This window comes from Quercus lobata, chromosome 2 (assembly GCF_001633185.2).
Source record: "Quercus lobata isolate SW786 chromosome 2, ValleyOak3.0 Primary Assembly, whole genome shotgun sequence".
Taxonomy (NCBI): Eukaryota; Viridiplantae; Streptophyta; class Magnoliopsida; order Fagales; family Fagaceae; genus Quercus; species Quercus lobata.
In genome coordinates, this window is record NC_044905.1 from 101931788 (window position 1) to 101957274 (window position 25487).

General features: G+C 33.2%; 1 protein-coding gene across 7 annotated transcripts; it reads left to right on the top strand.

Moving 5' to 3' along the window:
- Nucleotides 1-280: 280 nt before the first annotated feature.
- On the top strand, nt 281-25487 carry LOC115977592 (non-lysosomal glucosylceramidase-like). Of its 7 annotated transcripts, XR_004088581.1 has the most exons (23): nt 5261-5447; nt 6052-6102; nt 6574-6625; nt 8578-8657; nt 10491-10595; nt 10969-11025; nt 11115-11185; nt 11633-11732; nt 12749-12819; nt 12922-13022; nt 13117-13220; nt 13308-13361; nt 13556-13611; nt 13825-13863; nt 13963-14107; nt 15663-15844; nt 15921-15988; nt 16245-16317; nt 16388-16449; nt 16647-17574; nt 18341-18631; nt 24147-24338; nt 24998-25084. XR_004088581.1 is itself a non-coding variant. In XM_031099521.1 (22 exons), the coding sequence occupies exons 3-22, from the start codon at nt 6610-6612 to the stop codon at nt 25272-25274; spliced, it is 2880 nt and encodes a 959-aa protein (XP_030955381.1). In that variant the 5' UTR covers nt 5260-5447; nt 6052-6102; nt 6574-6609; the 3' UTR covers nt 25275-25487. The 7 variants fall into 7 exon arrangements, 6 of the variants coding, with proteins under 6 accessions (XP_030955384.1, XP_030955381.1, XP_030955382.1 ...); XM_031099521.1 differs by lacking the exon at nt 24147-24338 and having other exon boundaries at nt 5260-5447; nt 24998-25487; XM_031099522.1 differs by lacking the exons at nt 6574-6625; nt 24147-24338 and having other exon boundaries at nt 5260-5447; nt 24998-25487.

Here is a 25487-nt window from a genome sequence, read left to right on the forward strand (position 1 = left end):
CTTGAATCTGGGCAAACACATTCTCAAAAAATCTGGGCAAACATTTTTTATTTAATTTTTGGGCCACGGTATGGCATGGCTACGGGGCCCGCGGGTACCCGACGGGCCGGGTTTGGGGTTAAGAAAAAAATTCGTTTAATAAACGGCCGGGTCTGAGTTTTTGGGACAGACCTGCGGGTCGGGTCCGGGTATGAAAAAACTCGGCCCAAACCTGACCCGTTGCCATTCCTAACTTTTATATAAGATTTTCGGACCAAGCCAACACATCCGATTTAGATTCAACAACTATTCGTCGAACTCATTCTTTCTCTGCACAACCAGTTCTTAGTTTCATCAGTCTGACAATTAAACTTCTCAGGTTAGAGATCTTACGGTTCATCTAACTGATTTTTCTATAATCTATCTATACTATTATTATTTAAGAGGCTGCACTGTTTAGACCGGATTTTTTTTTTCCAAAATACCCTTATTTCCCTAGGTTTAAGTAGAGACAAAAATAAAGAATAATTCCGTAAAACTATGTTTTTTACTTCTCACTAAAACATTGCCAACAAAGTAGGACCACTTTTTTTTTTTTTTTTTGTGATAAATAGGACCACTTCATGGTTAAACGTTTTCAATTTTTTTTTTTAATAGAATTTGTTTTCCTTACTCCATGATCTCACGTTTGTTTGTTTGTTTGTTTGTTTTTTTTTTCTTATTTATTTCAAAAAATAAAAAAACTCCTATTAAAAAACTATTACTATAACTTCCCATCCATCTCTTTAAATTTAGCAAATTATTAACATATACCTCTCCTTCTCTTTATCTTTGGTTACCACTTTTTTTTTTTTGTGGTAAATATTACCACTCTATTGGTTAAACGTTTTCAATTTTTTTTAATAGAATTTGTTTTCCTTACTCCATGATTTCACGTTTTTTTTTTTTTTTTTTTCAAATATCTTCTTATTTATTTGTAATTTAAAGAAAAAAAAAACACTCCTATTAACACTATATTACTATAACTTCCCATCCATCTCCTTAAATTTAGCAAATTATTAACATATACCTCTCCTTCTCTTTATCTTCGGTTACTTTTTTTTTTAAGGGAATTATGTATGGTTAGTTGGTTACTTTAAAGAAAAGAAGCAAACTCTCCTAACAAAATCAAGCAGGTTTTATTATAAAAAAAATAAAAAATAAATAAGCACATTTTTTCATTTAAAAAAAAAATAAAACAAACGTGAGATCATGGAGTAAAAGAAGAGGATGGCTACCGCATTACCGAAAAAAGTATGGGGAAAGAAAAGTGAAGTAAAAGGAGTTTTAATCAGATTTGATGGTTGGCAGAAAAATAAAGCACGTTTTGTTATTTTTTTTTTTAAAGCAAGCATTTGTTTTGTTTTTTTAATCTCAAACAAAAAGAATCAAATTTAAAACAAAGTGATAAACTTCAAACTAAACAGTTTTTAACAATTTCCATCATGCACACCTTTTACTAACTCATGTTCAAATAACTTACATAACTAACAAGCACCAACACTTCTCCTTGCTATAAAAACAACACAAACTTCTCCTCCCTCAAACCGTTTCCAACAACACAAAGCAGATGCTGATGGTGAATCCTTATCAACATCTCCCTTTGTTTACATTTATTTACTTTTATCTCTATTTTTACTTAAAAATTTTTGTTTTTTCAATAGGAATCAACAAATCGTATTAGGATTTTCATACTGGTAGACTGAGCCTTGGCGTCTTCATCCACTCCATCAATGAATTAGTAGCCGACAACGTTAGAGAGAAGAAGCACTAACATGTTCATGCAAACCTTTCTTCCACACTTCAAAGTGGAGAAGAATCCTTCCCATCAAAAAGTAATAGTTTTCCTTCATAAATTTCAAGCCTAAAATAGGCATTCTTAATAAATACTAGCCTCTGAGCACGCGCGTGCTCAGAGGCTCTTCTATTTTTTTGGTAAGGATTAATTTAGAACATTTATTATACTTTGAAATTACTACATTTTCCAATCACAAAAAAAACCTAGGGGTGTGATGAGTATTATGTGTGGTGAAATAATTTTTCATCACACCCCTAGGTTTTTTTTGTGATTGGAAAATGTAGTAATCTCAAAGTATAATAAATACTCTAAATTAACCATTGAGGCATAAAAGAGTAGACACGTTTTACATCACAAGGGGAGGAGAAGGTCTGCCTTACTTGATTTTGATGTCATGAGCTTTGGTGCTCGAGCAGATGGCCAAACTAATGACATTCGGGTTCATTCTTATTTCTCTCTCACTCCTTCAAACAAACAATTATACTATACTAGCTTGCTAATTCAGAATTCTTGGTGTTGCTAAAATTTTTTTTGACCAGTTCATTACTTTTTCTCCCATCTTTAACGTTTTAAATGGAATTAGTTTTTTTTTGGGTGGGGGGGGGGGGAGGTGATCAATACATGTAGGGTTGTCCATGGGTCGAGCGGGTTGGGTTTTTGCCCAACCCGCAACCGACCTGTAGAAGTTCGGGTGGGCTATTTTTCAACCCGCAACCGACCCGTTCCAGTAACGGATTTGTCGGTTCGAGTCGTCGGATGGAGGTCATCAGTTTTGAGTGAACCCGATATTCACTGGTGTCCAGCGAAATGCGGCAAGATTTCGCTAGATCCGGTGAGATCTTGCCAGATCCATCCAAGATCTGGTGAGATCTCATCGGATTCGGTGAGATTTCTGTCAAATCTTGATGAGAAATCACCGGTCTGGCCAGATCTGGTGTTTATTGTGTTAGAAATCGACGGATTTAAGTGAAAAAGTGGTCGGAATCTGGAAAAAAGCCAGATTTTATGGTCTTCGAGCGGGTCGGGTTTCATAGTTTTTAGAGGAAGAGATCAAAAACTGACCCGCCGGCATCGAGTTTTTGGAGTCAGGACCCGAGTCCGACTGCCAGAGCAATCGGATCGGGTGGTTTCGGGTCGGGCCTGGGCAAGTGGGGCGGGTGGCAAGTTGATCTGGACAGCCCTAAATGCATGTATAATAGTATCAAAGTAACCAAACTCCTTCAAGGTCCATAGGACAACTTAGTAAAGTTAGTGGAGTTCAAAAGCACTCTTACAGTCCACAGGGATCCCTACGAGTTATGATTTAAAAGACAAATTTCAGCTTCTAAGATTTTCATCACTATATAAGTTCAGATTTTGCCTTTACTTCAAGTAGATCCTTTTTTTTTTTTTTTTGCTAAGTTATTTCCTATAGACTCTTTATAGAAAATCTCTAGGGGTGTAATTAAAAAATTATTTCACCCAAAAACATAAAATGCTCATCACACCCCTAGACTTTTTTGTGATTGGAAAAAGTAGTAATATCAAATTATAATTGATTCAAGTTATTAACATTTACAAAAAATTAAATAAATAAATAAATAAAAGCCTCTGAGCACGTGCGTGATGATTTTAGTTTTATAGTTAGCAGATGAGTTTGTTGAAAGATGGCTCTCTTAGCTTTCACCATCAACAAGAATGAAAAACAAAGTGGAAAGATACTCAATGATATCTGAAAATGAGAATTGAGAAATGTAGTAGTAGCATATAAATGGGAAACAAGATTTGGATCATGGCGCATTGATAGTGTGAACTTTGTTTGTAAATGTAACTTTAGCAAATTTTACTGCTTTTGAGTTTTAGGTCCTCTGTTACAGAAAGTTTGGCTTCAAAACTTGCCTCCTATAGTAGGAGATGGTGTATACATATGTATTGAAAGTTTAAAATATTATGACAAAATTTATAATATTCTACTTTGAAAAAAAAAAAACACATTTATTGTTTTTAAATTTCCCTCACAATCTTTTACAAATGTTCTGCAATAGTTCTTTTCAAGGCTTTGAAGATCCCAAAAATAATATTATTAGCATATGCATATTATTTCTTAAGTTTTGATTTCATCAATTTTGTTAAATAATTTTTTGATTATCTAAGTTTTGATTTCAATTTTGAATTTTTTAAAATAATTTTAAAAAGAAGTTGGAACTCTATATCCTAAGTTTTGATTTCATCAATTTTGTTAAATAATTTTTTAAAAAAGTTGGAACTATATCCTAAGTTTTGATTTCATTAATTCTGTTAAAGAATTTTTTAAAAGTTAGAACTACTCTCTAAATTAAAAAACGATTAGCCTCTGAGCATGCGCGTGAGTGTGCACTCAGAGGCTCTTTTATTTTTTGGGTAAAATGAGCATGTGCTCAAATGCTCTTTTATTTTTGCTCAGATGCTCTTTTATTTTTTGGGTAAAATTTAATAATTTGCATCCATTATAATTTGGGATTATTACATTTTCTAATCACAAAAAAATCTAGGGGTGCAACGAAAAAAATATATCACCCACAATTGCATAATACTCATCACACCTTTAGGTTTTTTTTGTGATTAGAAAATGTAATAATCCCAAATTATAATAAATGAAAATTATTAAATTTGACCCAAAAAATAAAAGAGCCTCTAAGCATGAGCTCATTTTACCCAAAAAATAAAAGAGCCTTTGAGCACGCGCTCACACGCTTGCTCAGAGGCTAGTTACTTATGATTTATGTGTTGCATTGGATGATGTTAAATCTTTGCTTGTCTTAAGTTTGTTGGATTAATCATTTGGTTTGACCCACTTCATTTTTCACAATTAAAAATTGACGTGAAAATTCGACATGCATATATGTATGTATGTGTTATTGTGGGTATTTGTGTGTCTGAAAGTATGCATTTTTGTACATGTGTGTGTCTATGGTGATTTGGTGAGGTGTCATGAAGTTTCTGTGATGCAAATTAATTAGATGAATTTTGCTGGGAAATGGGTTATGGAAAAAATAGACATGCATATATATATATATATATGTATGTATGTGTTAGTGTTTGTGGGTATTTATGTGTCTGAAAGTATGCATTTTTGTACATGTGTGTGTTATGGTGATTTGGTGAGTTGTCATGAAGTTTCTATGATGCAAATTAATCAGATGAATTTTGCTGGGAAATGGGTCATGGAAAAAATCGACATGCATATATATATGTATGTATGTGTTACTGTTTGTGGGTTTTTGTGTGTCTAAAAATGTGCATTTTTGTTTATGTTTGTATGATGATTGGTGAGTTGTCATGAAGTTTCTATGATTCAAAATAATCAGATGAAATTTTGTTTGGAAATAGTTTATGGATAATTTATGAAGTGAGATATTTTTGGGACCACACATGCCCCACCTACCCATTCACTACCCACCACTCATCTCACACTACCATTTCATCACTTGGCCGGCCATCCTTCTTCTTATTTTCTTTTCTTTCTTTTCTTTTCTCTCATACACTCCTCTTTGCTCTTATATCCTCTCACCGGTACTTCCACACCACCACCACCACCATTTCCACCATCATTTTCCGGCAAGATCACCGGAAAATTTTTGGAACCTATAAACACCTTCACACCCTTTTTAAGGTAAAAATTTCTAATCTTTTTTGTGGGTTTTACACTTTTGCTTGAGGTTATTTTTATCTAAACTTTAATAATGATACTCATGTGATTTATGAGTATTGAAAGTGGTATTTATGTGTTGGTATGTATGGGTTTTGTATTGGTGGAATTATTTGATGAGTGGGTATATGGTTTGTACTAATGATGACTACTTAAGGTTTATGTATGGTGGAAAATTAAGGGGTTTTGAGTTATAACATGTGATGGTTGGTAAATCTAATTTTTCCATTGCCATTGGGTTTATTTGGAGTTAGTTGAAGTTCTAACTTTCTTGTCTTGGAGGATAATTTGATTTTGCTTTCATAGGTCTCTTAATAATGTAGTGTAAATTTTATGGAAGCTAGTCATAATGTTGGAGATGATATTAAATGGATTAACCTTATAAATTGGAGTTTATGCCCTTGTGAATCAATTTGTTGAGAAACTTTGGGAGTGGAATATATTATTATCGATGAGGTTAAATACTAGGCTTGCCTAATTAAGTGCTCATTTGGCAATTCCTAAATTGTAGTTAGATACAATTTCAAGCTCTATGCTTATTGTGATAGGTTTACTTGATATTGTTTAGGTTCTAGCTAATCTCCTTGGAGCTTGGAGAATTAGGCTTTGTGGTTGCGAGGTAAGTAACTTTTTAATGGGATTTTTGCAAAATAAACATGTTGCATAAATGTTGTTTGGGTTAGACACGCTTTTGGAAACTACCTATGGAAATTATATTTTCCTAAAAACTATTGTGTCGTAACCTTAATATATGTATGATTATATATGAAAATGCATCATATTTGGTATTGCATTTGAGGAAATGCATGAATTTGTCGATATGGAAAAATGAGCATATTTTATTTAACCTTTGATAAGAAAATCTTGGATTTTATGGTATATTAGAAAATTTAAAGATGCTTGTCTTGTTATGTGGGAAATTAATAGAAAATCTATTGACAAGAATGAAGTTAAAAACCTTACGAACTTTGTAGAAGTTAGATTATTTAAGGTTTTTCTGAAACTACCTGGATATAAACTATGTGTTTCAAAGTAATGTAACCTATGAGTTTTATGTGGTTTTAACACCATGCCATGTGTGATTTTTCAGTGATCACCCGATTTGGTTTCCGAAATCTTTGTGACAATGGAATCAAATCTAGGTTAGTGCCTTTTCACTTTGGATGACACATTCTTTCTTGTTGCCCATGGGGGGAAGAGGTTCCTTAATTGTGTGTGGGTGAGGCTGCTATTTATGGGGCCAAAAGACCACATGCAAAAGAAGTCCTATTTGACGTGCTCTTTGTGCTGCCCATGGGGGGAGAGAAAAGTCTTGAGGGTATGGGTGAGGCTGCTGTCCATGGGGTTAAGAGTCTGTATATCAGAGAGGACAATATCATGCCAGTTGTGAATGAGTGGATCCCCTGACCGGTCTATGTGGTAGTGTGGTATATTTGTGATAATTTACCTTGTGTTAGATATTATGGCTTTGAAAATTATATTGTTGGTGCTCACAAATTATGGTATATAGTTTCAAGATATTTACTTTGAGAAACTTTGTGTTTTATTATTAAATTATTCTTGTCATATCATATTATTATTGAAAATGAAACTTGCATTTCCCCCACCCTCATTAATTATGTTACTTACTGGGTTTTATCTCATTCCATTATTTTATAAACCTTTCAAAGTAGACAACAATCTTTTGAGATAGCTTTTTGGTGGCTAACAGTAGTTAAACTAACTACTAATGGAGGCTGAACTTTTGTAATGGAGATATTAGATGATGTACATCTTAGAATAGGCTTGACTCATTCTTTTGTTTATTATAGTGGTTGTGACTTTATTTCTACTGATGGGACAAACTAATGATATGTAATTATTTATTCAGACTTTCATTCTTTTGTGACCAATGGTCATTGTATTTATTGCATAGAGCTTTGACATACCTTGGGAGTATATTTAATGAAATTATTATGATAACTCTTGATGTTGGTACTTGATATGATTTTATTTGGATTGAATTGTCAAAATGAATAAAATCTACAAGTACTTTGAGACGTCTTTCTCATACTTTGGACCCTTTGGGGTTTGGGGCGTGACAGTGACCGTAGGTGATTGGTGAGTAATGAAGTTTCTATGATACAAAGTAATCAGATGAATTTTGCTATGAAATGGGTTATGATTCTTATGAATATGTAGAGAGAGAGAGAGAGAGAGAGAGATGTGGTATGAATTTCACAGAAGTTGGAAGTTTTGATGTAGTTGCGAGAGATCTGGTATGAATTTCACAGAAGTTGGAAGTTTTGATGTAGTTGCGACATTATTTTGGTGAATTGAAGGCCTAAAAAAATTGTAACCACTATACAAAGCTCTCACTTTTGTGGGATCTGTGAAAGGTGATTGTAGGCTGTTAAAATGTAATTGGTAATTGAAAAGTGGCTCCCTAAGTGTCAAAGAAAGAAGCAACTGAAACCTAGGTGTCAACAAATGAAGAATCCAGTAGTAGCAAAATTGAACAAGCATGCAAGTGGACACCTCATGGACAAGGGTCAATTAAAGAGAAATGAAGCAAACTTCTATAGTATTCTTGAAGCTTGTAGTCATCCTAAACTCCTAACTCATCTATATATAGATGTGAGTTGTAAAATGATGTAAGTAATTACATCCGGAAAAAGTTGTGCTGCAATACTCTGTTTTTCCTTCCTATCTAGCATAACAGTAACATCTCTACAAAAGTAAAACACTAAATTCTACTCCTAAAAAACAATACTTGCACCCAACATAGGTTGCCTTACGGTCAACGTTAAAAAAAAAAAAAAAAAAGGTTTTAACACTTATTGTATTGATATATGCATTCATGGGAACATGTTATTGAGCAACAGAATTGGAATTTATAACCTTTCACTTTTTTGTGTAAATATGTTGCTAATGTGATTTCCAGTGCTGCGCATTCAGTATACTTAAATGATGTTGAGCAAAACTTCAATTGAGCTCTATTTATGATGGGAAGTGCGCTGTACAAAATCAAACTAGTTCACATGAATTATAATGATAGTTTTAAGTTTATATAAAATGCAAATGGCCTAATGTGGTTGTTCTTTGTTTAATACAGGAAAGATGTTTGAGGGGAAGGTGTTGGGAAATGATCTCGTTGAAGAAGAGAGGGAACTTTCTAAGTCTTCAACTAATAAGGTACTTGGTTATATACTGAGACAGCTTCTCCCTTTTACTTTATAAGGACTACAATGGAACTTTCTCTATATGTTTGAAAGGTTTAAATGGTGTATACTGTTCTTGAAAAGGTGAAGTGATTTCTGTTTATAGTTGTCAAGCTTTTTAATTAGCTTTTCTGTCTAGTTTCTAAACTGCTGCAACATTTAGATGTGTTGTACTCTGCGGTAGAAATTCCTTTCTTGTCTTTCTGCCTTTGGTTGTAAGCTGAGTATAGCTTATTCTATATTAGTAATGATGCTAGTTATGTTTATAGAGAGAGAAAACAGCAAACCTTAGGTATTTTTTCTGTCATTTTGATTATTTATTACTTATTTAACTTTATTATCTGCTATCTATAATTCAGTAAGTTTTCAGAACAAATGAGTATAGAATTACCCCTAGGCGTGAATACTGTTAAGTAAACAACACTGAAATATACAGGTGGTAGCACATACGTTTATTAACTTAACATAAAATTTTAACAACATTACAAGAGGCCAGATAATTAATCCCATCTTTTTTGTTGGTAGAGATATGGTTTATCCCATATTTGGCCAATTGTTGAATGATTTTTTTGCATACAATGTTTATGTTTACGTTTTCTTTTGATTGGCAAATTACACATGCACCCGATGGGTCTTGAAGTTGAGGTAGAGCTCATTGTATTTACTTTTTGCTGCTCCTCTATCCTTTCATCTTCACCTCTCTCTCTCTCTCTCTCTCTCTCTCTCTCTCTCTTGTTTTGGAGGGGAGGATGCTATAAATCATCTTCACATCAGTGGAAATAACTACATCAACCCTGAAATTTAGGCTTTTAAATATGTGAGTAGCAAGTCATGTCTAAATCAAGTGCTTGGGCATCTACTCCATTGAATGAAGGGATGGGCCATTATAAATAGCAGTAGTAGATACAACGACAAAAGTGTATTTTACTTGGATTTTTCTGTGCAGATTACCATCTCTATCTTTAGTCAGCTTCATAGGGTTCTGGTTTGTCATATGCAATTTTATCCAGAAAATTTCGGCATTTTGGACATCAAAGATGTTTGTTGTCTCTGAAAGAGTTGCAAAGGTTCTCTTTAAATCTGTTTAAACCATACTATGGAGGTTTTGTTTATTTAGAAATCTTTCATAAGTCACCTTGAAAAGGTTTTTTTATAAGAATTATAGTCTCCAAGCCGCAAATCCTTCTGAGGGATCATAGGTCTGTTCCAATTAAATCAGCTGCAAAATCTAACTGCTATGGGTTATGTTCTAGAGACGTATGTAAAGACATTGTAGCAACAGGTAATGCGTTTGTGGATGTAATTGGCATGATAGGTGAGCTTTGCCATAAAGTTATCATTTTCTAAGTTGATCTCTGAAATTTTTTAGCATAATCATTGATGCAGTAGATGACTCCACAGTTTTGAAACCCAGAGCATTCAAAGAACTGGAAAATGGAGAGGTTTAAGGTTTTTGAGGTCGGATTGGGGTTCAACCGGGGTCAAACCATGACAAAATAAAAATTATAATTCAATTTCATAGAATTAATATAATAGTTTGTGACATAAAGACACATTCGAGTTCCCACGGGTGCATTTTATCAACTTTTTCCAAAACACACTCCCCTAAACTGGTTGAAAAAACCTGCTTGACCTCTGGTCCAGTTATAAAAACTATGTATGACACAACTACTTTTAAGATTACAGAAAGTAGTCAAGTATTCTTTTTCAATATTTTGTGATATGACTCTAATTGACAATTGTTTTGAGCTCGATGTTTCAAACCCTTTATTGCTTGTCTAATATTTTTTTCTTTTGCTTGTCTAAGGTTGACCCTGGTAAACCTGCATTACTGACCTGGCAGCGAAAGTTAAACAGTGAGGGAAGTGCCCTTTCTGAGTTCACTCTAAGTTTGAAAGAGAGAGTTCAGATGGTATGCTTACAGATTTAGATTTAATACCTTTTCTCTTTGGACCCTTAAAATCCTTTGCTTCTCTTATTTTATATAATCAAGCATATAAATGTGTTAATTGCTTTTTGGAAAGGCCTAAGGACATATACACACACAAACATATACATGCAGATCTGTACATACATACATACAATACACACGCACACATATATGTTGTGTGTGTATGTGCTTATGGTTTCCTTCAAAGATATTTTTAACTTGATTATATTTCTGCATCCTTACCATGGTCTTGCTGATGCATCAGAATCACATGACAAATTCACGAACGTTAGGACCTTAGCCCCTTTATAAAAGTATCATGGGTGCCAACTATATTGTTTGTTATATTTGGTAGGCTCCAATATTATTTCGGCTGTGGCGCCATGTCCGAGAAGAGGCTGCTAAAGGAAATGTAACTTTCTTTCTTTTTACCTATCCAGCTTGTATTGGTGCATTGGTTATGGTAAGGGATCCTAGAGCATCTTTCTGTTCTCTTTGCAGGGGGTTGCCATCAATCTATTTGCTAAACGCCTTGTAACTTCTTGTCATGGTATTCCCTTAGGTGGTATAGGGTATGTGTTCAATCTTAATCACTCATGATAGATGTTTATTACTATATAATGTAACATAAAAGCCATACATATTATGCATTCTTTAATACATATACTAGACATTTGTGTTTCTAGTAGAAGATATTTATTATTGAACATTATATAACTTTATGTGAAGAAAATGCCAATGAGCTCTAGCTCAAATGGCACCTTCTCCCCTTGTAAAAGTAAGTTTGAGGGTGAGGTTATGGGTTTAAGAGCCACCAGGTGCATTTGTAGTTGACCAATTAAAAAGAAGTTTATGTGAAAAAAAATGTGAAGCTGAGAATATTTCCTCACATTGTTTGGCATTATCTTTACTAATTATAACCGGCTGAAAACTTTCGGATCTTACCCAAATTATTGTATATTGCCTCTTTTTAGTGAGTTTTAGAACATAATCATCTCTTGTAAAAATATAATGTTCAGCTCAGGAAGCATAGGAAGGAGTTACAGAGGTGAGTTTCAGCGATGGCAACTATTCCCTAAAATATGTGAAGAGAAACCAGTTTTAGCAAATCAATTTTCGGTAAGTTCAATGAATATATTGTTGAAGTATTTTATCATTGATATGTTGAAGGAGATATTATAAATATTCCTTTATCTAGGGCTATGTTTTTTCGAGTGTTAGAGACCTTGTGTAGCTGTCAAAATATAATGCCGTATCTGTCTTCCCAATTAAACTAAAGGGGTAATATGTTGAGGCATTCCTTGGCCCTATCTGGTCCATTTATCCTAAAACAGCTATTATCATAATGCTTTTGAGGACAGATTCAACTGTTTTAATCTGTTTTTGAACTTTTAAAAAATAGGTTTAAAGTTTTACTTTGTTCAAAGTAGAGTGATTTATGCAGCAGTGAGAAAGAGTAAGTTGATTTAAGTTGAGGGAACAAAAAGAGATAGAGGAAAACAAAAAATAACATTACTAGAAGTAGTAAAATAGGACACATAAATTAAGGAAGTAACAAAGAGTATGACACCGGATAGAATAGAATGGTAGTAAAGAGTACTTGTGGTCAATTTTTACTAGTTTGTTGAGGGTCCATAGGACCATAGGTGATACCAAAATTTTGGAACCAAGGCTTGATTGTTGTGGAAACAAAGAAATTAAAGGAGACTTTTAACACATCTTTTTTTTATGGATCTTTGGTTTGGTATTTAGTTCTGATATCATCATTAAATAAAATGCAAGTGGCTGATTTGGTCCTAGTATACACGTTTTACAAAGAAATATGAAGGATGATGTCATCCATGGCTATGAGAAATTTATACAATATACAGGATATGTGATCCTAGATGGTGGGAAATGGTCAAAGACTTTCAATGATCGATCAGAAAATGTTGGGATGAGTCTTTGATGAAAAGCTCATTGAAGCACTTAATGTTACTTTGATCAATTTTTGTTTCTATTTTCTATAGTTGATATTACAGTTGATCTTTCATTGGATGGAAATAAAATGAAGAACGGAACATCTCTTATCATTAGTGTTTTTCATTGGTTATAATCAAGTTTCTGCAAAATTTGGAATACAAATACTTGTGCAGGTTTTTGTTAAGCGCTCAAGTGGTGAAAAATATTCAACAGTGTTGTGCCCAGGGAGCCCAGAGGTGCTTAAGTAAGCAACTATTAGCTGCACTGTCAATTTGAATGCTTCAGAAATTCTTGAGAGCTTCATTTCATTTGTGCTTGAACTTACTGAATACTATGTCTTCCACAGAGAAACTGATGTTTCAGGGATTGGATCTTGGGACTGGAATCTGAATGGAGGCAACTCTACGTATCATGCTTTATTCCCAAGGTCATGGACTGTATATGAGGGTAATCGTTTAGTGGTATACTTCTCAGTCTACAATGATCTTTATCATGGATAATTTGTCTCATGCATTGGTCACCCGGTTCTTTTTAAATCCAGGAGAACCTGATCCGGAACTTAAAATGGTTTGTCGTCAAATTTCACCTGTTATCCCCCATAATTACAAGGAGAGCAGCTTCCCTGTATCAGTTTTTACTTTCACGGTAGGAAGGGATCTATTAGATACATGGTTGTCTATATCAGATATATAGTTAGCCTCAGTATTGAGTTGCGGTTTTAATTTTCTTCAGCTATACAATTCTGGAAAGACTGCTGCAGATGTTACCTTGCTTTTCACATGGGCAGTATGTCTCCTTTTCATGTGTTCATCACTTTCAAATTTATGTCCTTTGGTTCCATACTTATGTTAGTTGTATTTCTTTAAAGCTTTTTCCTTCTTGGAGTTACCAAGTATATTTTATGTAGATTCCTGAAAAGAATCTGATGTGCCGGAAGTCATTAAAACTAATGCAAAATCTTCTTGTCAATGCCATTTTAGAATTCTGTTGGGGGGCTTTCTGAATTTTCTGGTCAGCACTTCAATTCAAAAATAATGTAAGAAATTTGTCATTTGCTTGGCTTCTTCTTTATATATCTTACCTTTTCTTTTATTGATTTTTGAAATTATAATTAGATACATATGCGTGCTTGTGTTTGTTTGTGAAGGATTAGATATTTGTGCCAGCATACGTGAGTGTGAAGATTGCTTATCTATTTTATAGCATGCCAATTGTTTATGCTAACCCATAAGATTATTTATTCTGCTAGGATGAAGGATGGTGTGCATGGTGTACTTCTACATCACAAGTACGCTCTTTTCAAATCTTCCCTTTGATTGATCAGTTCATCATTACATGGTATATGTTCTGATACTCTCCGTGCAATACACCTCACATGCCACTATAGGACTGCAAATGAACGGCCACCTGTGACTTTTGCAATTGCAGCAGAGGAGACTGATGGTGTTCATGTCTCTGAGTGCCCTTACTTTGTGATATCTGGTAACTCTCAGGGTATCACTGCAAAAGACATGTGGCAGGAAATCAAGGAGGTTGGTAGACTTCCCATATTTTACATGCACATTCCATATTTCCATTAGAAAGGTTCTGGTAGGTGTAGTCAGTTGTCTGTGGTTTTACTGGCTCGAGACAAGTCTATAGGGCTCTTCTTTAGAAAGTTTCCCTTCCTTACCAAAATAAAAAATAAAATAAAATAAAAAACATCTCATCAGTTTCCTACATTTGCACATTCGTGCCAGGCTTTTAAGTTTTAATCTTACCGTGTATTTACAACTCAAGAAGGATTTTGGTTTCAGCAGATTGTAACCTGATTAATTAATATTGCCTGGCTTTTTCTTGGTGACAGATTGGCTGTCTTATCTATCTTCTTTTCACCTTTTTATCTAAGATTATCATGAGCTTGAAGAAGAATAATATATCTTGATGATTTTGGTTGAAAAAAGTGTGGGAATCAAGTGGGATTTGACTTTCTTTGAGGTAGCCAGCCTCCAAAGAGGAAGGGGATTAGGTAGAGAGCCTAGAGGGGGAAATAGAGGAATTTGTATCAATGTTCAATATAAGACCGATTACATGGCTCCTAGTATTTATAGTAGGGATCTTACACAGCAAGTATCAAGAAAAAAGCTCAAGATTGTCCTTTTAACCAACTACTGAACCACTACTTTGTAACTATTTAACTATCTTGGCTTTTGTCTTGCTCTTTGGTCATATCCACACGTGTCCTTAATTGGGTTGGACTAGACTTGTTGCACTTGGTTTAGCTAAATTACAATTTCAGCAAATCTGACAATTGGGTTTGTAGATCAGAAACTATAAGATTTGGTATTATGCCTTAAGAATATGAAACTGTTACTGTCTAAGTGAGATTTGATAAATAACATTGATCTCAAAATCTTAAGTTGCGTATAGATGAAATAATCATTTAACAACTATTTTAAAAAGAATTTTCTTTGTGTTTTCACCTTTGGTAGTTTTGCCTCTCCCGTCCCACTGTCAAAGGGACATTTTCAGTCTTAAGGTTTGTTTTTTGTTTTCTTTTGTTGTTGTTGTTGTTTTTGGGGGGGAGGGTGTTCGGTACATGGTGATGTTTATATTTTGATGCTGGAAGCACAACCAAAATTATTTTTTATTTAAATTTTGTTTGAAATCTCAGATTTTATTTTTTTGAATTTTGAATTTCATATTTTTCTAGAGTTTTACTATTGAATTTTGAATTTAATGTTGTTCATGATTTTATGGAATGTAACTGAGGCTTGATGTACTTCTTGATGCCCATTAAAGAGAGGCTCCAAGAATGGCTTGAAGCATTGAAATTTGAAATATATATATATATATATTTTTTCATTTGAGAAGTTTCTCTAAGTTTGGTGGTGATTGCAAGCAACGTAGGTGCTGAAGTTAGGCAGATTCTAGGTAGTGAATAGTACAATTTTCCCCCCCTTTATCTCTATTTTTCAACCTAGCCATCTGGCATCAAATTTCCTCAAAGGAATCTGACCTATTTTTATTTCTCCTGTTATGCATAAAAAGAAATAGCTTTATCTTCATTTCTCACATAACTTGATATGCGTATTTCTTTTCTAACAGTATGGATCCTTTGACCGCCTTAGTTCCATGGAAACGTCAGTGCCTTCAGAACCAGGATCATCTATTGGGGCAGCCATTGCTGCTTCTCTTACAATGCCTTCGAATGCAGTACGTTCTGTAACATTTTCATTGGCATGGGACTGCCCTGAAGTAAAATTTTCGAGTGGAAAAACTTATTACAGGTAGCTATCCAAAATTTTGTTTGAGAAATATCACATTTCAAAAAGTTATCTAATTGTTGAAAATTTTAATCAACAGGCGTTACACTAAATTCTATGGTACCCGTGGGGATGCTGCTGCAAAGATTGCACATTATGCTATTCTTGGTAATTAATGTTCCAGTGTATGTGTTGTACATTGATGATTTGTATCAACTCTAGGATTTTAAAGTTTTACTCCATGTTTGAAAGCAAGAATATAAACTATAGTTCAACACATATGTAATAAAGTTGGCCATAATGCCCATACATTCATAAGATTTTTGATTGATAGGGAGTGCTAATACACAAAATAAATTGTTTTTATTGTGAAGAAATTGTTACTTCAATGCCCTTATTTTTGTTTTATTCTTTCTGAATATAGAGAATGGCCATTGGGAGTCCCAGATAGATGCATGGCAAAGACCTGTTCTTGAAGACGAGAGGTTTCCTGAATGGTAAGTTTTGACGTGTTATTTGTTGTGCATGTATAGTCAGGTTCTAACTTATTCTGATGGTTTTCTACAGGTACCCTATAACTCTCTTCAATGAGCTCTATTATCTTAATTCAGGGGGGACAATTTGGACAGGTATTGTGGAGTTTGTCTTCATGATTTAGGACAGCATTGTGTGCACATCCTGTTTACATGAGGTTTCCTCTATTCTATTTAAGTTTAGCCAACACCAAAGTTTTGGGACAATGACTTGGGTGGTGTTGTATCAAAAGCGTTTTTGTGATTGTTGACTCAAGTAATAAGTAGCCACGAGTTAGTTTTTATTTTTGCAGATGGATCACCGCCGGTTCATAATTTAGCAAGCATTGTACAAAGGAAGTTTTCCCTTGATAGTTCCAGGCCAGGTTTGAAAGACATAATCGATGTACCCCATCTAAATGATACCGCTGGTGATATTCTTGAAAGGATGACTTCAGTACTTGATCAAATCCACACCACAACTTCATCAAACTCTGCATTTGGGCCAAATCTTCTTCAGAAAGGAGAAGAAAACATTGGGCAATTCCTTTATCTTGAAGGGATTGAATATCACATGTGGAACACTTACGATGTCCATTTCTACTCATCTTTTGCATTAGTCATGCTTTTTCCAAAACTTGAACTTAGCATCCAAAGAGACTTTGCAGCGGCAGTAATGATGCATGATCCCAGTAAAATGAAAATTTTATATGATGGAGAGTGGGTTGGTAGAAAGGTGCTTGGAGCTGTTCCCCATGATATTGGAATGAATGACCCATGGTTTGAAGTAAATGCTTATAGCCTTCATAACACTGACAGGTGGAAAGACTTGAATCCAAAATTTGTCCTCCAAGTTTATAGGGATGTGGTTGCCACAGGCGATAAGAATTTTGCACAAGCTGTTTGGCCCTCTGTTTATGTTGCAATGGCTTATATGGAACGATTTGACAAGGATGGAGATGGGATGATTGAGAACGAAGGCTTCCCTGATCAAACTTATGATACATGGTCTGTCTCTGGTGTGAGTGCATACAGTGGAGGGTTGTGGGTGGCAGCCTTGCAGGCTGCATCTGCCATGGCACGTGAAGTAGGTGATAAGGCATCTGAGGATTACTTTTGGTTTAAGTTTCAGAAGGCAAAAGCTGTGTATGATAAATTATGGAATGGTTCTTACTTCAATTATGACAGCAGTGGCAGAAGTTCAAGTTCATCCATTCAAGCTGACCAATTAGCTGGACAATGGTATGTTGTGACTGAAGCAATTTTCTAGATATTTTTTTTAATATCATATTCTTTAAGAACATTAAGAATGGCTCTTTCAATTTATGCTTGCATATGCGTCATATGCGTGTGCGTGTGCATGTGTGTGTGCATGCGCATGCGTGTGCTTATTTATCCAATTTTTACTTTTAAAATCAGGATAAAATCCTCTGATTTTTTTTTTTTTTTATCCAAGGCCAGGGAAATATCTTTAGCATTTAGCATGTGTACGAAATGGTTTCTGGTATACATTATGCTTACACTAGTCTCCATGTGGGACAATTTCTGGATTTATCTAGGGCCTATGTTATATTTTGTATAGAAATACATATACAGTTGCATAACTCCACCTATGTCAGTGCTTTGTGTCATATTTTTTTCATTGCTAGTCCTAAGCCCAGAAAAGGAGGGGGGTGGTTGTTGGCTGACAGTTAGCATAAAATTTAGTTACTTTATTATGAATATAACCCATACAGACACAAGTTGGGGTATCCTATACTAGCAGCCAACTCCAAAATTTTGGGACTCTGGATTTATTGCTGTATTGTGTAAAAAATAATTTTTGTATTTTTTTTAAAAAATGTGGGAGAACTAAAGTGTCCATACTCTTGACCTTACAATGGTCCTTTTTTATTTCATTTTATTTTATATTATTATTATTTTTTCTGTACTGTGTCATGCGTGGTTATTTTATTTCTTTCAGTAACAATGGTGGTGGATTAAAAGTTTCTGCGTATTAACTCTGTAGGTATGCTAGAGCATGCGGTCTTTTACCAATTGTTGACGAAGACAAGGCCAAAAGTGCACTAGAAAAGGTCTTTAATTACAATGTCTCAAAGTGGAAGAATGGAAGGTGGGGAGCTGTCAATGGGATGTTACCTGATGGAAATGCTGACATGTCATCCCTGCAATCAAGAGAAATATGGTCTGGAGTCACATATGCTGTTGCTGCAACAATGATCCATGAAGATATGAGTGATATGGCATTTCAGACTGCATTTGGAGTCTACGAAGCTGCATGGTCTAAAGAAGGACTTGGGTGAGTTAGCTCTCCGTTTGCCTTTTCTTCTAGAATTAGTATGTTTTATTAACTCAAGCAGCTCAAGATTAATAACCAAAAGCTATTATGACTGTTTGTCGCATCAAACAAAGTGAACTTTGCTCGTTTTGTTTTCCTTGCTTTTAATAAGGATGCTTGGTTAATCCTATATTCCTATTACTCCTCCCCCTCCTTGCAATATATATATAGGGTCCATTTAGATACAACTTATTTTTGTTAAAATTAAAAATTAAAAACTGAAAACACTGTAACAAACTCATTTTTAAATGGGTGAATAGTATCGTTGGACCCATAAATAGTACATAAACAGTGCGTGAACAATATCTTTTGTCCCCTGCATAATGCTCACATGTGATATTACCGTTCACACATTAAAAAAAAAAAAAATTCGGTAGAAAACGCAAACGATGGGTCTGGAACGCGGATCCAAACCCACACATAATTGTCAATCTTGTACAAATGTTCGTGCAAATCCATGTCATTATTCAATAGTTTGCCTAAACCAAATTGATATTTTCTTTGACTTTTCGGCCTGATAAAATCATATCACTTATGCAACTTTATATAACTATATATATATATATATATATATATATAAAAAGTGTGAATGCGAGAAATCACCGTATTTTGGTTTCGTGAGCCTTTATTTTTATTTTTATTTTTTTTTTAATAGTAGCTACAGTACCAAGTGGCACTGTAGCTACAGCAGCTATCACACCAAGTAGTTTTTTTTTTTTTTTTTTAAAGTCTTCCATTTGTATTTTTTATTTCTTTTTATATATATTGTTATACTGATACAACAAATTTTACAATATTTTCACAATTATTGAGATGTTAATTTTTTATAAGTCAAAATAAAATAATAAAATATAAAACTGTGACCAACTACAACTGAAAATAAATATTTTGTGAAAATGTTGTGACACTTATTAGGTGAATGTGTAAAAACTATAGTATTTTTGGTTTGTTCAATATATACATTTTTTTTTTCACTCATCGATTTGTGCACTTTTTTTTCTACTAACTATATAAAAAGAGGCAATGCCTTTACAAGGCCCCTTTTGGTGTAGTGAGCCATTTTTTTTCCCCCAAGTTTTGAACAGTTGCTATAGTGCTTTGGTTTCGTCAACCTCTACACTGTAGCTACGATGCCTAAAGAGGTTTTTTTTTTTTTTTTTTCCTCGAATGCGCTAAAGCACTGTAGCTACAGTGCTTTGGATCGTCAACCTTTGCAATGTAGCTATATGCCTAGAGTTTTTTTTTTTTTTTTTCTCCAGTAATCGGTTTGTGTGTGTTTTTTTTTTCTTTTAAATATTTATGTAAGCTGGTATATATAATGTTATACTGACACAATAATTTTCACAATTATTGACGTGTCAATTTCTTACAAGTCTACAGTATTTTGGTTTTGTGAGCTATTTTTCCTTTTTTTTTTTTTTTTCTTTTTTTATAAGTTTTGAACAGTAGCTACAATACCAAGTAGCACTATAGCTCTAGTACCAAGTGGCATTGTAGCTATAGTAGTTTTTTTTTTTTTTTTTAGCTTCCGTTTGTACTTTTTTTTTTCCTTTTATATATATTATTATACTGACACAACAAATTTCATAATATTTTCACAATTATTGAGGTATCAATTTCTTATAAGTCAAAATAAAATTATAAAATATTAAAATATGAAACTGTGACCAACCACAACTAAATATAAATGTTTTGTGAAAATGTTGTGACACTTATTAGGTGAATGTGTAAAAACTATAGTACTTTTAGTTTATTCAATATATACTTTTTTTTATTTATTTTAATCATCGATTTGTGTACTTTTTTCTACTAACTATATAAAAAGAGGCAATGCCTCTACAGTGCCCCTTTTGGTGTGGTGAGCCATTCCCCCCCCCCTAAGTTTTGAACAGTTGCTACAGTGCTTTGGTTTCGTCAACTTCTGCACTGTAGCTACAGTGCCTAAAGTTTTTTTTTTTCCCCTCGAATGTGCTAAAGCACTGTAACTATAGTGCTTTGGTTTCATCAACCTCTGCACTGTAGCTATAGTGCCTAGAGTTTTTTTTTTTTTTCATTTAGTAATCGGTTTGTGTGTTTTTTTTTTTAAATATTTATGTAAGCTGGTATATATATTGTTATATTGACACAATAAATTTCACAATTATTGACGTGTCAATTTCTTACAAGTCGAAATAAAATAATAAAATATGAGAGTGTAACCAACCACAACTAAAAATAAATGTTTTGAAAAAATATTACAACACTTATTGTTATCATAATATTTTCACAATTGTTAAGATCTCAGTTTCTTATAGATCAAATAAATAAAAAAAATACTAAGTCCACAACATTTTAACATTAATTTCCATAGTGCCTAAAGTGTGTGTGTGTGTGTGTGTGTGTGTTTTGTTTTGTTTTGTTTTTATTTTTATTTTTTTTCTTCCTTCAAGTATGCCAATTGGTTTGAGATTTGTTTTTGTTTTTTGTTTATTTAAGATCTTTATATGTTTACTTTGTACTTGCAATGCAAGTTTACATTGTAAATACACAAAAGTGGTTAATATTCTACACATTTGCACAAAAAATGGTAAATATTGTACAAATTTTGCAAATGTGAACAAAATTTGCAATTTTTTTGTGTCTACCATATAAATTTACATTGTAAGTACAATGTATACATAGAGATATTGTGAAAATATTGTAACGCATGTGTCAATTCCTTATGGGTTAAAATAATATAATATAAAATAAAAAAATATCATACCAAGATCTAGTACAACTAAAAATTTGACATTTTGTTGTTATTACAATATTTTCACAACTATTGAGGTGTAAGTTATAGGCCAAAATAAGATAAAAAAAAATATATATATATATATATATATTTATATATATATATATATAGGACTGGGATCCTTCATGGTTGAAAATAGAGGTATTGTGAAAACGTTGTAATATTTTGTTGTATTCATAGATTTTTTTTTTTTTTTGGTTGGTTTAGTCAAATTTAGTAATCTATATATAAAAAGAGTAAACAGGAGAAGCTATCATAGCTTCGTTACAGTAGTTTTGACTTGTTCAATTTTCACTATTTTGCGGGCCTTTTTTTTTTTTTGTGTGTGTGTGTGTGTGTGAATGCATAAAGCTGCAATAGATTTGCTATATTATTTTTGGTTTGCCCAATTCACATTGTTTTACATTATAATAAAATATTAACACAATAAATTGGCACAATATTTTCACAATTTTTGAGATGTTAATTCCTTATAATTCGAAATAAAATAATAAAATATCATATTACAGCCAACGTCCACAACTAAAATTAAAGGTAATGTGAAAAAAGATGTGTACATTCACAATATTTTTTACAATACTTTCATAACAAATTATAGGTAGTAATTTGTTTTTGGTTCTAATTTAAACTTACTAATGAAATTACTTTTTTGTCCACCAATAACAACCTGTAACAACATACTACTTATGATTTGTTATGAAAATATCATGGACATAGCTTTTTTTTTTTTTTGTGAAAAGTCTAAAATATCTTGTTATCGTCACAATATTTTCAAAACTGTTGAGCTGTCAATTTTTTACAAGTCAAAATAAAATATAACAAAATTATAAAGGTATTATGAAAATGTTGTGCTATTCTATTGTGTTTTTAGAAATTTTTTGTGGGTTTAGTCAGATTTGTTGAGCCAAAATTCACTATTTCACATACAATTTTCTTGGGTTGACTTTTTGTATTTTTTTTTCTTTGCGCACCATTTTAAGTAAAACTACATAGTTTTATGCACAAAAACAAAAACTTAGGAAAAAAACACTTTTTATTCTTTATGTTTGGGGTAGTTTACAATTCCTCCTTCTTAAACTTTAAAATCAAGCAATTTTTATCTTAATATTTTGGAAAAGTGCAAATATGTCATGTTATTACTCTCTCAGTTAAACACTAATGAAAGCTTATAATTTTTAAAATATTTTATTGTGTAATGTCTAAAATACTCTTACTAAATTTTAACATCCCAAAAATTTTCTTCTAGTATTTTGAGTTTTAGATGGTAATAATTCTTGGAAAGTTAGAATGATGATATAAGGTTTTTTATTTGTTATCTAAAGAATATTGATTTTCTAGGTTTAAATTTTTAAAACTTAAAATTTATCTAATGGAAAATTCGATAACACATGCCTTTTGTTATCTTTTTTTATTTTTTATTTTTTTATCTTCTTAGCAAAACTCAGTTGTTTATTGTTGGAAGATGATGATATTCGTTAAATTCTTAGAAGTTTTTAGTGAGTGGATATATTGACTATAACAAATAAGTACTAAAAAACTATTATAGTGAAATAGATATTTATATGTTAAATAGCTCTCCTAACTCTGTGGTTGATCAAAATTCTTATACGAATGAGATTAACTTTTTATGATATAATTATCAAAATTCTTATAATTAATGTCTCTTTTGATTAATGTAAATCTCTATGTATTTTAAAAATCAAATTATTTATATCTTTATTTTGTGATACAAATAAAATCTAGAATTGATCATAATCACTACTTTTTTTTTTTTTTTCCATGGCTGGCACGTGCCTTGCACGTGCTGCCTTAACTAGTCTTTATTTACAAGAACCAAAAGCGTGAGGATATTTTCATCAAAAAAGAAAGGATGTGGATTTAGCATGCTATTTGCTTATTTTCTTGATAATATTTCTTTTGGCTTAGAGTTTCATCTTGAACCATTTGCAGTAATAATTTTAAGGCGAAACTACACGGTAAGTCCCTAAAGTTTATTTGCTAAGCACAATTGGTCCCTAATCTTTTAAATAAGTGCTATTGGTCTCTAAAGTTTTAAAAATGAGTATTATTGGTCCCTTTGTTAACCTTTGTTAATTTTTTGCTTACGTGTCAAGCGGAACAATAACGTGTCTTTTTTTAATGACATGGCAACTGTTTTCAGTATTAAAAAATTCCTTGCCAGCAAACACACCACCCTCAGGTTAGCCATTGTCTCCGGCACCACCTCTAGCTTAGGCCAGCACTTAGTCCACCTCCTTGGCTCACCTCCCCAAGTGCTCCTCCTCGTTGTGGACACCTCTTGCAACCTCATATGGATTATCTCTAATAAGTCTCATCAAACAAACTCAATAATTTCTTCAAATGGTACCCAGATTCCAATCTCAAATCAATATTAGACGAAAATTTGCCCAAGATCTCAGCTTGAATTACAAACCCCATTTTTCAATAACCCCAGTTGCAACAAAATAGATGGTGGAAACCAAGAGGTGGGTTTGTAAGAGAACACATTTAAGCTCATGAAACCACAAAACAAAGAGGTGGGTCTTGCTCTATTTTTTTTTGGGCTAACTTGGTCTTGCTCCTAATTGATGGTGGCTAGTTTAGTATATTGAACAATAGCAATATTAATAGACGTTATAGAACAAGATTCGAAGGAATAGGAACTAATTGGGTTTTTGGCTTTTATTTTTGGGGCCAAACAAGAAATGTGCGGTAAGCAAAATTGGGGTTGTAGGGATTGGGTCCAGACACTGCCGATGTAGGTGACAAGGAGGATGGGTTGGGGTGGAGACCCAAGGAGGAGGGAGATGAAAGTATTGGCCAGATCTAGCAATGGCACCAAAGACTATGGCAGGCTTGAAGTAGTGGCAGTCTGAGGAGAGAACTTGGCATGAGGTGAGTGGTGTGTTTGCTGACATGTAATTTTTTAATACTAAAAACAGATGCCATGTCATTAAAAAAAGGCATATCATTATTCTGTTAACAAAGGGACTGATAATGCTTATTTTTAAAACTTTAAAGACCAGTGATGCACATTTTAAATTTTAGGGACCAATTGCACCCAACAGGTAAACTTTAGAGACTTGCATTGTAGTTTTGCCTAATTTTAAAGCCCATATGAACTTTCTCAAAAAAAAAAAAAAAAAAAAAGCCCATGTGAACTTTTTTACATAAATCGTGCTCTGTCACCTTGAGGTCATGACACCTTATCTGGCAAGAAATAGGCAAAAGAATAGAAGGCAAAAAATGAAAGGAAAGAAGAAAAGAAAACCTAAATGGTTGCTTGCACTTCACATCTTTGTGTATTAGCACCATATATATATATATATATATATATATATATTATTAAGATGTAGGGCACTTGGTCAAACCATTAGATCTTTTCTTGATTCTGAAATACAACACAAAACTGGATATTCATGATGTCATTCAAGACACTTTTTGCCCAGTTTATTCTTGGAAGAATTTTTTAGTTAAACTGTTGGTTAATTCATTTAGGTGATACCTAAATTTCCTTCTTATAGATTATTAACAAGTTACCATTTTGTGAACAGTTATTCTTTTCAAACTCCGGAAGCTTGGAACAAGAAGGACCAATACAGATCTATATGTTACATGCGCCCTTTGGCCATATGGGCCATGCAGTGGGCACTAACGAGACCAAACCTTCTTGACGAAGAGGTGAGACAAGAAGTGAAGGAAGATTCTATGTTTGTGCACCATTACGGGTTCTCAAAAGTTGCTTGCCTTTTAAAGTTGCCTGAAGAGGGAAAGTCTAGAAGTCTTTTACAGGCTTTATGTGAGTTCGCCTTGACTAGGGTTGGGATTTAATTCAGGTTTCCACAACTATCCAGAGGCCTGTAAATCATTCCATTTGATTGTTGTATTTACTATATAGCACCTTGAATCTTAGTTGAGACAGCTATTTGATGTACTAGCAATGGGCCCGCGCAATGTGTAGATAATTTTGTAAGCTGTTATGTAAGAAGATTATATAAAATATTCAAAATATTTTAATGAAGTAGTGTTGTGATAATTTGATGA

What these genes read in the sequence shown, in the direction of transcription:
- LOC115977592 (XM_031099521.1), top strand. An exon ending in TTTTAGCAAATCAATTTTCG is followed by an intron (nt 11,733 to 12,748) that starts GTAAGTTCAATG and finishes ATACTTGTGCAG; the next exon opens with GTTTTTGTTAAGCGCTCAAG. An exon ending in CCTTGCTTTTCACATGGGCA is followed by an intron (nt 13,362 to 13,555) that starts GTATGTCTCCTT and finishes ATGCCATTTTAG; the next exon opens with AATTCTGTTGGGGGGCTTTC.